This window comes from Silurus aristotelis (genome assembly GCF_946808225.1).
Source record: "Silurus aristotelis genome assembly, chromosome: 18".
Classification (NCBI taxonomy): Eukaryota; Metazoa; Chordata; class Actinopteri; order Siluriformes; family Siluridae; genus Silurus; species Silurus aristotelis.
The window spans coordinates 19,288,468-19,301,571 of NC_139591.1; the positions used below are offsets into that span (position 1 = coordinate 19,288,468).

A 13,104-nucleotide genomic window follows, 5' to 3' on the forward strand; every position below is an offset into this window, starting at 1 on the left:
TTACATACAAGTTTGTTACTTTTTTACTTTCACTTTGTTGACTCGGAATTAAGTCTTGTAGTAAATATAGCTATCTTGCTCAGTAACTAATGCTAGAAAACGAGTTTCTTGTGCACTCTCTGTGAAATTTCGTTTGCTAGATGTAACCACGGGGACCATTTCTGGAAAAATACGAAGTCTCATGTACCTGTTTGCGTAGCTGATTGAGATCCATCTCTCTCTCAGGTCAGCCAGTGCCACTCCATCCAACTCTCCACAGTCTTCCCAGCAGAGTGTGTATGAATCTGGCTTGCAGTGCGCAGCCGCCACTTCTGTCCCAAGTATAGTCACCACCTCTGCCCAAAGTCTTGCCACTTCTGCCCCGAGCTTAAGCGCACCTTCTGCTCCAAGTCTTAGCACTACTGCTGCTTTAAGTCTTAATGCCCTGGAGCAGCCATCCTGGAACCCTTTTGGAGATGACAACTTCTCTAAACTGACAGCCGAGGAACTGCTGAACAAAAACTTCACCAAACTCTCCAAAGGTAACGACTTCCATTTTGTGCAAAATCACGACTGTCTCAAAAATAAAACCCTGCTCTCTTGTTATTCAGTAAAAAAATTTAAAGAATAAACTGCAGCTCTCTGTCTTTTCTGAGTTTCTTTCAAGTTTTCATTGTAATAAATCTCAGCATTATTTATTCAAAGAGCTGCCAAATGTATTTTGTAGCTCCAAATTAAATGGCTTTAAAACAATTCTGTGATTTTCCATGAAGTGAGTCAATAATATTACTGGATCCTTTTCGAAGATGTGTCACATACATTCAGGATCAGCCAAGATACACAAGCTGCCATTCTTGGGCCCTTGAGCAAGGCTCTTAACCCTCTTTGCTCCAGGGGTTCTGTATCATGGCCGACCCTGTGCTCTGACCCCAGCTTCCGAACAAGTCCGGATATGCGAAGAAAATAATGTATATGTGACACATAAAGACACATATTCTATTCTACATTTTATGACATACTATTTACGCTACATACAATGCTAATAACCAAAGCTTTAAATCTGCAACAAGCTTTCATGCAGCTTGGGCTTTGATGTCTTTGGATGTGGTAGCTTTCAATTTTCCCTTCTCTTAAATTTGAAGACCCAGACCTGTTTCAGCATGAGATAACCTCTGTGCACAAAGCGGCTCCTTTAAGCTTACATGGGCTGGCGTGTAAGATCTTAAATGGCCTCCTATGGAGCTATGACATCAACCTTATTAAACATCTTCAGGATGAAATGCTGCACCCCAGGGCTCCTCACCCTACATCAGTATTTGACTTTACTAACACCATTGTGTCTAAATGATCAAACAAATCTCCACAACACTACAAAATCTAGTCGAACATCTTCTCAGGAGCGTGGAGGTTATTATAACAGCAAATGGTGACTGGAATGGGATGTTAAAAAGAACATCTATATTGTATGTGCAAGTAGCTGAAAATGATGTGTGTGTATGTCATAGAAACTGCAGAGCCTCCGAGCATTTGCACAGAGGAACTTCTCCCTGGACTGGACTCTGTTGAACCCATTACTCAGCCTTCAGGTACACACACACACACACACACACACACACACACACACACACACAGCTTTGGGTTCCGCATGGTTCCTATTAAAAATAAATCTATCTTCATATCCTGTTCACACACCGTGCACTAAATAAAAACAGCACTTTGTTGTGCATGTGTACTGTATATCTTTCATCTCAGTCAGGGAAGGGCTGTAAAGGGATAGATCTGGATTTCATTTGGACCTTTTTTGATGTTACATCACAGTGTTTTGCTCCAGATGTTGTATAGCACATGGAGTTATGACTAAGACGTCGCATGCTTTAGAAAGTGTATAGATGCGTTTCCCACATGAAACTCTGTATACTGTCAGCTGACACACACATACACACACACTTTACTGAGCAATTGGTCAGTGACGCAGATCGTCTGCTTGCCAAGTATTAGACTGAATCTGGACTACTTTCCTTCAGCAGATTTTTTGGAAAATAAAAGGTGTCAGCAATACACTGATCTGTAGTTAATTTACACATTTTTAAATACAGCTGAACTCGCACTTATACATCCTTTTATAGCGAGAGATTGACTTGAAGCTGGCTTTCTTTCATCCCTTCATTCAGGTTTTTTATCACAGCTGCAGTGCGCGTGTGTGTGTGTGTGTGTGTGTGTGTGTGTGTGTGTGTGTGTGTGTGTGTGTGTGTGTGTGTGTGTGTGCTTGCCAGCAGGGAAGGATGTGAATGTACATTTGTGATAGCACTGGCCTGGAGAACAGACATTCGATAGCGCTTGATTCATAAGGCCTGCATACGTACATTAGAGAATCTCACACTGTAAACGGATGTGCTTTGGTTCAAAGCGTTTACGTCACTGCACTTTCAATTTTGACCTCAAATAATCTTCATGTGGCTCTTGATGTGGTTACATTCAGCCTAATAATGTGCCAGCATTATTTAATATCACAATCTGTATTAAACCTCTGTATGTGGTGTTAGGATAAAGGAAAAATATTTGAAGTGGATTTTTGTTCTCTCTTGTTCTTTATTTTCAGCTGAAAGACCTGCTGATATTCTGGGACTGGATTCAGCTGCTGATTTACTCGGAGTACCAGGTGAGTTAAAATTACAACATACTTTTTTGCTTGATACAAACCCACATAGAACTGTATGGCATTAAGCAGGCAGACATTGCTGCTAAGAAAGCTTAGAACACAGACGGTAAAGTTCCACCATCAGACATCAAAACAATAACAAAGTCATACATATCGAAAAAGTGGAAACAGAATGGGACCCTTATATATACTTATATACACACTATAGTATTGTACACTCCAGACTCTCACACACTTTCCTGTTAAACAGAGAAGAACTACCAGCATGTCATCACTGTGAAACACACATGACCATAAAACACGTAATTAATGGACTGCAATAGACTTAAAAACAAGACAGCTTTTTTTACTCAAAGCACAGATGTATGAATATTCTAAAATGTATCAACAAATTTTTTTTTTCTTTTCTTTATTAAAAAAAAATACTAGAATACTTACTGAAGGACTCAATATAACCACTGAACTCTAACACTGCCATATTTAAACTAAATACAAAAATAAATTGCTAAAGCATATCATCATCCTCACCTTGAACTTCCCATAGAAATAGACACCGATGCTGGCATGTCATTAAAAACAATAAACAAACCAGGTGAGTTCATATATATTGCTGTGGCTCCCTGAAGCCTTGACAAAATAATACTAATTAAAAAAAAGTTTTATATTTATTCCGTTTTGATATTGAGGTCCAGAACCCGGCTCTCGTAAGCGAACTATGGATAAATTAAAAATAAAATAAATACAAAAATCTCATATATAAACTGTTTAAATATATTTGGACAGATTTATTCTCTTTGAGTGCCATAATGCTGTCCTGCTGACATGTTTGATATGTGGTAAGAAATTGGTAAACAACTAAAAATTAATGTCGAATGACATTTCCAAACGAAGCACACAGCATTTAGGTCTCAGCTGAAGGTGAACCATTTCATGAAAAAGAACCAGAAAGCTGAGCAGAGCAAATGGAACCTCATTCGGTGAATAATATCTCCACAGTCAACAACAGTTGCTATTAGGAGATAATACAGCGCGAGAAGTTTTGAACTATTGGTAAATATTTACAGATGGAGACAATAGAGAAGAATAATTTATTAAATATCAGAGCAGCTATTCTGAGACATCAAGGTTGCAGACCCCTCCATGATTGACTGTGGGGGTTTGGCAGTCTGCTAACATCATCTCTCCTGCATGTATCCCAATAACGATAAAAACAACTGTCACTGTATTTTAATAGGTAATGTATATGATGCGTTTAAGTTAATTGCTTGAATTCAAATACATGTTTGTGTGCTTCTCTCAATAATTTGCTGGCACAATCGTTTGTTTATTCAGTTGGTCAAAAACATCTAAAAGTCATTACATCAATTTCTGGAACCTTTTCGATTGTTTGAAAATACAGTGTTTTGGTGTATGTAAATATTTGGATTTTTAAAAAAGCAAAATTAAGATGTGGCTGAGGGTTGGATAGTTGGTAGGTGTTGGTAGATGGTTGTTTGGATTATGGTTAGCCGGTTGTTGGTGAGGAATAAGGTGGTTGTTGATAAGGGAATTGATAGGGAATAGATGATAACCTTATAGTGGCAAATCAGAGTGGAAATCTGTGCTTGTCTCCTTTTTTGAACAGAGAAGCTAATAGAGGGCCTGAAGTCTCCAGACGCATCTCTCATGCTGCCTGACCTCCTGTCTATGTCCGACCCCTTCGGCAATTCCGTAGAGGACATGAGAGATGGTAAACTGCACACTCAAATCTGTGCTTCCTTTAACACTTCATAAGTTTTAATTTGTCTAAATACAATTTTTACATAATAAATAGTAAAACCTATCCACCCTCTCTCCTTTTCTCTTTCTCTCTCTCACACAGGAAGTGCTGAGTTGTGTGTGGATTCTCTGATCCCTGGACTGGAGGCTCCTCAGGTTCATCCTGTGCAGAAAGACGCAGTGAGGACTGGTAAGACTCCTTAGTCTAAGATTCTTTAATAGAAGTAGGAAATATACTTCTTTAACAGTAGGACTTGGTGTATTTGGCTTAGTTTGCTAGGAGAAAAATAACTCTATTAGAGAGGGCGTTGGAGCTCCTCCTTACAATTATATTACAGCATTTATATTGGATATTTATTTTTTATTTTATATAATACCTACATACACTATACGGACAAAAGTTTGTGGACACCAGACCACAAGATTCATTTGTGTGTTTTGAACATCACATTCCACATTTAACCCCATTTGCTGATATAATATCCTCCACTCTTCTGGGAAGATTTTCCACTAGATTTTAAAGTGTGCCTGTTTTCATTTAGCCATAAAACCATTAGAATTGTAGGGTTAGGAGGCCTGGGTGCATTTCCCGGTCATCCCAAAGGTTTTCAGGTCATAGCTCTATAGTAGGCCACACAAGATCATCCACTTCAGCCCATATTGGTATTGTCATGCTGGAACAGGTTTGGGTCTCCTAGTTCTGGTGAATTTCTGAAATTATTACAGCGCCCAGAGACATCTTGTGAAATTTTTTGGTAACCGTTTGGTGAAGAACAACATTGGAAAAGTCAGCTGTCCTTAAATTTTTACTGCATACTGTGTATGTATGCAGCATGCTATACATTAGTCCTTTAAGTGACCATTTTCTCTCTCTTTGTCCATGCATTAGACACTCTGAGTGGAGAAGACTCTCTCCTGGGCAGTCCTTTTTCCTCTGGCCTCGGACCCTGTCTAGACGAATTTGCACCCATGTCAGGAGGATCTGCCCACAGCAGGACAGGTGCACTTCATCGCTATTCAGTGATCAAGTAGTTGTTGGTTAACGCTTGAATTATGTTATCTACACCTTTCCTACACTGCGCTGCATTTTGTTTCCTTCGTCTTTGCTTTATTTATCAACCCCACATTGCTGCTTTGTTTCCTTTTCCAGACTCGACTTGCTTGATATCTGGCTTCGAGCCGCCGGGTTCCGACAAAAGTGCAGATGACGAGTTTGACCCTATCCCAGTTCTCGTCTCCAAAACATCTCAAGGTAAAGAGAGTATGGCTGTGTTTCAAACGCCTTTTTGTTTGTTTTCTGACATCGGGGTGTAGAGCATTAGTGTAGCAAACGGTGCGTGAGATCAAATTAGACCAAAGGAAAACAGAGTTCAGCTGCTGTACAGTCAAGAATGTGCAAGAACCCTGTAATTATTAGATCCCTTCAGATCTTTCCTTTACTTTGTATTCTTTTAGAGCTGATTACAAAATAGTTCTTAAACAGTTTTCAGATTTCACTTGCTGTTGATTAAATTGCTGTTTACTATAGAACTGTTGTTTAATAATTACCTCTCTCTGCCCTCCTTTCCTCTGTCCTACCTCGTTGTCCCCCCCCCCGCCTTCCTTCCTAATGCTAATACCTGCTAATCCTTTTGTTCTTGCATTTTTTGTTGCTCTTGTCTTTTTTCCTCCTTTTTTGCCCCCCCACACCTTTTTTTTTATTTACTATTTTCTCCCTGCCACCTGTATCTTTTCTTACTTTACCCCACCCAAATTGTCCCTGCCCCTTTCTTTAGGCTCCTCCCACAGCGCTACTGGCTCTGACTCCAGTTTGCCCAGTTTGGCTTGTTCACTGCTGCTGGTGGATCAGCTCATCGACCTGTAGAGCTCGACACTCTGTCTAAATTTCTCAATTAATCTCTCCCTTCATCCATCCATTTATCCACCTACCTGTCCAACCATCCATCCATCTATCTATCTGTTTTTCTGTCTGCCTTATGCCTGCTTCGCTTTCAGCCTTAGTCCCTCTGTGCCCGCTTCTTTTTCTCCACGTCATTCCATCTTAGCATTTTTTTTTTCCTTTATTGGGTTCATGTCCTTTTTATTAATGTTCATCTTTTTTGTCAGGTCTTCATTCTTTTAACAACTTGCTTTTATATGTGTGTACGTGTGTGTGTGTGTGTGTGTGTGTGTGTGTGTGTGTGTGTGTGTGTGTGTGTGTGTGTGTGTGTGTGTGTGTGTGTGTGTGTGTGTGTGTGTGTGTGTGTGTGTGTGTGAGAGAGAGAGAGAGAGAGAGAGAGACAGAGACACACACGTCTCACCTTATTGATTGATTCAAGTCATTTATATCGTATCATGTCTCAGATTTGCACTGCACTTTGTAGTTTATTTTATTTTTAAATCTTTTATTAATTTAATAGTATTTATGCTATTCATTTTTACTTCTTTGCTTTCTTTGATTTCATTTTTACGTTTTTCTTTGTCTCTTTCTTGTACTTTCTTTTTCTTTTTTAGTTTTTTCTCTCATTTTTTGTCTTTTTTTTCCTCTCACTCTTTGCTTCTCTCTTTTGTTTTTATCTTTTGTTTAATATAATTTTTTTCTTTTCTTCTGATTTGTTTTATTCTTTGTCTCTCTCATCATTCTTTCTACCATTTCTTTTATTTTTTTTCTCTCTTTTCATTTCTTCCATTCTTTCATTCCACATTTTTATTTCTTTCCCTCCTACATGCTCATGCACTCATTTCCGTTTCCCTATGATCCATCCTCTCTTCCCCTAACTGATGTAAATAAGTGGTGTGTGCGTGTGTGTGTGTGAAGCGTGTAAGTGTAAATGAGCAGTGTATCTGCGCTGTATGCAGTGATGTGTGTAAAGAGAGTCGTACTGTCGTTACTGTAGTGATATTATAGATTATTATAGACTTTAATAAGATCTTTCCTGTATGCCTAATTAAGATTCTATGTGAATATGAATAGAGCGTTAGTGACCGAGTGTGCGTGAGATCTAAACATATGTATATGAGTCATAGATTATCCAGAAGAATTCTTTATATCTTTATGTCATGTGTGTTGAGTAGGCATGTGGCGATAACCAATTATATGATATATTGCAATATTGTCCGACAATATTGTTATCATGGACATGATATTGACTCTCTGGGTAGGCAGCATTCAGGAAGTCAAGCAAAGAAAAATGTCTTCTTCTTTTGGACAGTTTCAGTGCTCAGATCTCCATGTTATAGCCCTAATAGCAATATTAGCATGTTTTTAGTCCAAACAGTGATTCTCTATTTATCTATGGAAGTATTTTGTGAACTTGTAGATAGAGCAGGAACACCTCACAGACATAGTGGTTGGACCATTAGCATAGCTATCACTCCAAACTCTCTATATCAGTCTTGCCTCTTTGAAAAGTCCTTTAGTGACTGTCCATCTGATTCATGCACTCAGTCAGTCACTCATTCATTTTGTCATTCTTAGTGACTCAGTCATTATCAGTCTCAGCCACTCATTCTTTCATACCTTCAGTTATTCACAGTCACTGTCAATCACTCAGTCAGCCAAATGTTTAGTCAGTCACACCATCAGTAATGATTGAGTGAAAAGTAAAGTAAATAAGTGACTGCCTAAAAAGGGAATTGGTGTGTGAATTTGTCACTCATTCAGTCACCCAGTTACTCACTCATTTGGTCAATCAGTCAATTACTTATTTACTTACCCATTCACTTAACCATTTAAATAACGTTAATGAGTGAGTGGGTGACTGGATGACTTACTATGGGATTGAGTGGCTGAATGATTATGTGATTGACTAACAACAACTTACTGAATACCAGGCCAGAGTAAATGACTGAGTGACTGTTAATAAGTAAACTGACTGATTAAATGAATGAATGAGTGGCTGAATGGTGAGCGAATAGAAGTGTGGTGTGTCACTCACTCACTGGTCAATTAGTCAATCACTTATTTACTTACTTATTTACTCTATAACAATGAGTGAACTAAAGGTGGAAAAAGGGATATCTTATCTTAACTGATGAGTGAATGAGTGACTGAATTACATACTCTGCGACTGAATGATTGAGTGATTAACTAAACATGATTGACTGATTGATTAACTAGCCGAGTAAATGACTGAATGACTGTGAATAAGTAAGTGAACTGACTAACTGAGTAGTGAGTTAATGGGTAAGTGAATGGGTCACTCAGTCACACAATATCACACATTTGGTCAATCAGTCACTCATTCCCTCACCCATTCACTCCATATCAATGAGTGAATGGTGACTGAATGACTGTGTGATTGACTAAACATGACTGGCTGAGTGGTTGACTGATCTACTGACTGGCAGAGTGAGTGAATAAGTGAGTGAGTCAGTAAATGAGTGACCGAGTAATTAGCAAATGAGTCACTCAATCAATCACACAATCAGCCACTTATTTGGTCAATTAGTCAGTCACCCATTCACTCACCCATTTACTCATTAATAAGGTATAAAATGTTGATCAAATGGTGAATAAGTGACTGATTGTGTTGCGTCATTCATACACCCATTTGCTCACTACTCGGTTAGTCAGTCACTCATTCAGCCAGTCATAGAGTCATTTGATCATTTATGAATTCAGTCTCACTTTAACACTCACTCACTACCTGAAGAAAATAACAATTGGAGTCTATATGTCAATAGGGCCAAATATGGTGATCTGTCTCTCAACACTGAACGTGTCCTTCGTCAACAGGACATGATGCTGCCAGTAAAGATATATATATATATATATATGTGTATAAATGGAGTCTGTTTTTATCCCCAGAACACAGTATTGTGATCTCACAAAGCCATGATATGAAATTTAGCAATGATCATGAAATGAAAATGGAATATTGGCATACGCCTGGTGTTTCTGAGCCGTGTGTGTTTATACGAATGTGGAAAATATTTGTTCGAGTTTCCTGGAGTCAGACGTCCACTTCTGCAGCAATTACTTGTGTGTGTATGTGTGAGAGAGAAAGAACTAGACCTGTACAAATGTGTGTATTCAATCAATGACATTCTAATGCCTAGAACACACACATATCTCAGCATGACCGTGTTTAAGGTTACTATTTTACATTAAGACATGCTTGTGACAAACATTTCAGTCAGGTGTGGGTGTGTGTGTGTGTGTTCTCTTTGAGATGCCAATTCCTAAGAGATGGGTCCAGTGTAAACATGTTTGCTGAAAAGCACAATCTCTCTTCCCTTCATCCTGTTTTCTTTTTTGCCTCGCAATCTCTTTCAGCCAGCCGGCTCTGAAATTTTCCTCCTTTTTTTATTTCTGTCCTTTTCTCTTTCACTCCCATTCTAATTTCTCCTCTTTTTATTCCCTCCTTCTCTTTGCCCTATTACCACGTTTTTATTTTCTCTCTTTTTATTAGACTGGTTCTTATTTCTTTCTGTATCTCTGCTCTATTGTCAACTTTTTCCACTCTTTCTTTCATTATCCACTCTTCCTCATTCTATCTCTTCTCTTATTCCTTTCTTTTCTTTATCTCCTTATATTCTCTTCTCCTTCACTGATTCATTCCTCTTTCCTACTGGTCCCCAGTGAACGATTTTCTGAGCGATGCTGTACTGTACTCAAATAATATCGATCACCGGCCAAGTCGCTAATCAGCGTTATCAATTGAATAATGTGAATGAACATGTTGTGTGTTTGCCTGTTTAAAAAAAAAAAAAAAGAAAAAGAAAAAACTATTTCCCTCTGCTGTAGTGCACACGGACAATTACAGAACCCATCGCAGCTCAGGCTTAAGACCATCCTGATTTGGCCTTCTACTTTTTTTCCGATCAAGCCTGAGCTGACATTTCCCTGCTCTGTACAGTCGCGTGTAGGAAACGCCGCTAACCCCTATGCAATCTCAGCGTTTCAGCCTAGAACCTACCGCTGTCCTTCAATCGCCTTGCAGCTGCAGTTCAGACGTGTGTATTTGTGCAAAGATTTCCCACAATCCCTTTTATGTGTTCAGATGATGTTTTTATGTTGCGTTTTTTCCTTTTCTTTATCTTTTGGGTGGGGGTGGGGGTAGGATGGGGTCGAAATCGTCACCGTAGCAAAATCCCGAGCTCGTGTGTTAGAGCGGAGACGACTCCTTGTGCACCTTCTATATTTTTGTCTAAAAGAGAATACAAATTTAAAAAAGCGTGTTCAATAAACCTGTACATGTGAAACATAAATGTTTAGTGGTGTTCATTAGCGCAAGTGTCTCACCTTCATCACTCTGCGGTGCGTTCTCCTGTAATTCAATCCTCATTTGGTGGCTCGATGGTTAAGGCTCTCGATTTCTGATCGCGAAGTCTACGGTTTAAGCTACAGCATCTCCAAGCTGCTAATGTTGGGCTCTTGAGCAAGGCCCTTAACACTGCTCCAGGGGCACTGTATTCTAACATAATGGAATAGATGGAAAAATTTTACTGTGCATGTCAAAGTCTTTTTTTTTATGTACCTTTTTTAGTTTTAGTATATGCACAAAAGTATTGGGACACCTAAATTTTTTAGGCCATATGTAATTCTTCTTCAAACTGTTACCATGCAGCCTTTGGATGTGGTAGCATTACATTCCTTCACTTGAACTTGGAGATCCAAACCTGTTCCACAATCACAATGCTCCTGTGCACAAAGCCAGCTCCATGAAGAGACATGGGTTGGGGTGGAAGATCTTGAGTGGCCTGGCAATCAAGTTCCAACCTCAATTGTATTGAACACCTCTGAGATGAATTGGAAGAGCACCCCAGGCCTTCTCACCTTACGTTCATCAGTACCATACTTACTCACATTCTTGTGGCTGAATGAGCACAAATATGCACATGCGCACACTCCAGTGGAACATCTTCCCAGAAGAGTGGCGGTCGGGACTAAACATAGAATGAGAATTTTATAGTTAGGTGTCCACAAGCTTCTGTTCATATAGTGTATGTTAGTGTATTAATCTAGTTAGTTCTAATTATCGCATATGTTGCATTCGCTTTAAACTGTCATTCCATCAATAGACTCTTTTTTCACTCTCTGTATTGAAGTTAACTGGACATACAGTGCAGTTTGTCATGTTCCCAAGAACCCACAATGCATCATCTCCTCCTTCATAAAGCACTGGCTGTGTCAGAAAACTGGAAGCTACAACCTTTTATGTTTATGTGAAACATCTAACATACAAAAGTCCCAGTGAAAGTTTTTAGTATAGAAATGATAATGTATTGGAACAAAAGCATTCATTTTTGGTGTAAAAAAAAAGCTTAACTATTATAATTACTATTATTACTATTATTATTATTATTATTATTATTGTTATTATTATTGTTATTATTATTAATAATAATAATTGCCAGCATCACCAAGATGCCACTGCTCACTTGTGTAAAGGAGATAAAAGTCGCTCAGAACAGGGGGGCGTCTGCTGAATGCCATAAATGTAAATCTTCTTTATAAGAATGTGCAGCGGTCAAACGTAATGATTGCGACCTTTTTGTTGAAGCAGTCTCCACTGTAAGCGCCAGTCTCAGGAAATATACAGGAAACCTTCTGGACAGAAAAGACTGTGTTTATTTTATTTTTTTGGTTAAAATACAAATAAAATTAAGAAGAGTAAAAAAAAACTGATTAGGGAACAACTTCTGTAAATGATAACAGAAACTAACGTGTCTCTCAGGCTTCAAAACATTAAATCTAATTATAAACTATTAAATGAAGTGACTCCCAGGCTTCCAACCAATCAAAATTGAGAATGCAATAGAGCTGTGCGAATAACTAGGAGGCACTCTCATAATTCTGTTCAAGTGATTAAAGAAAAAGGTATGTAGCCATGATAATGGATATATTCTAGGTAATAGAAGCACATATTTACAGCGCAGACACAAAAAATCACTAACGTGCTCCAAAAAGAAATCGCTCTTGTACCTCTGCCTCCTCGTCTCCAGGTAAGATTTATTTCAACCTAACATCCTGTATTAACTAATTTGTTCATTTGATGTGTTTTTGTGACTTATTATTTCTGTCTATTCTTCTAAGACACAGATGAACATCTGAGTGGAAAATCTGAGCTGAACACATAACAGGGAAATTTAATTAATTGAAGAAAAGAGTACAAATGTGCTTCTGTTTCTTGATGAGAGAACAAGCAAAAGCATTTTTGGTATAATAATGTTTTGTAAATCTGCCACCAAAAAAATATTTGACTTTAGAAAAGAATCATGGAAATGAGCTGCCATTCACCCCTTTTCTCTAGAGCAGGACTAACATATATATACTGCCTTCAATAGAAGTCACCACATCTTTTCAAACTATAGCAATGGCGGGTGTCGTAATAGGTTTATTAGCTGCCATTTGTGATTGGTCAATATCTTTTGATAGACAGCAGATTTGAATGAACTCCTTCCCTCCCAGACAAAACACTTATGCACTTCTGGATGTTTGGCAGTGGCATCTTGAGGGATCTGGATTCCAGATCTCTTAACAACAGGGCATTTTTTATGGTCTAATGCACATCTCTGGGAAGAGTTCTGCTGCTATTTTAGCCCACTTTTCAGTCAGCGTGTTATTCACAATTGCGGGTGCAGACCACGAGTTCATCCATCTTTAGTTATGCACAAGTTTATTGCTCTTTCTATGCAGGCTATGCAAATTATTATCTACAGCATTGTGATTGTGTGGCCCTGTAACTGCAGAGCAATATGTTTCTGATTGTATTTCATTCCTC

At 38.6% G+C, this 13,104-nt stretch overlaps 1 protein-coding gene across 7 annotated transcripts in view; it reads left to right on the forward strand.

Annotated features, from left to right (window-relative positions):
* Positions 1-13,104, forward strand: part of aak1b (AP2 associated kinase 1b) — a 28,906-nt gene that overhangs the window by 12,575 nt on the left and 3,227 nt on the right. For 3 of the 7 annotated variants that reach the window (XR_014537848.1, XM_083568622.1, XM_083568623.1), the window contains exons 14-20: positions 226-521; positions 1,485-1,565; positions 2,579-2,638; positions 4,263-4,367; positions 4,500-4,586; positions 5,286-5,396; positions 5,547-5,648. Coding sequence is in view for 3 of the 7 variants with exons in the window: in XM_083568622.1 (XP_083424748.1) it covers positions 226-521; positions 1,485-1,565; positions 2,579-2,638; positions 4,263-4,367; positions 4,500-4,586; positions 5,286-5,396; positions 5,547-5,648 (842 nt within the window). In the remaining 4 variants the exon portion in view is untranslated. Of the gene's footprint in view, positions 1-225; positions 522-1,484; positions 1,566-2,578; positions 2,639-4,262; positions 4,368-4,499; positions 4,587-5,285; positions 5,397-5,546; positions 5,649-6,171; positions 10,589-13,104 lie in introns of those variants that run through there. The other 4 variants (XR_014537850.1, XR_014537851.1, XR_014537849.1 and 1 more) reach the window with 3 other exon arrangements.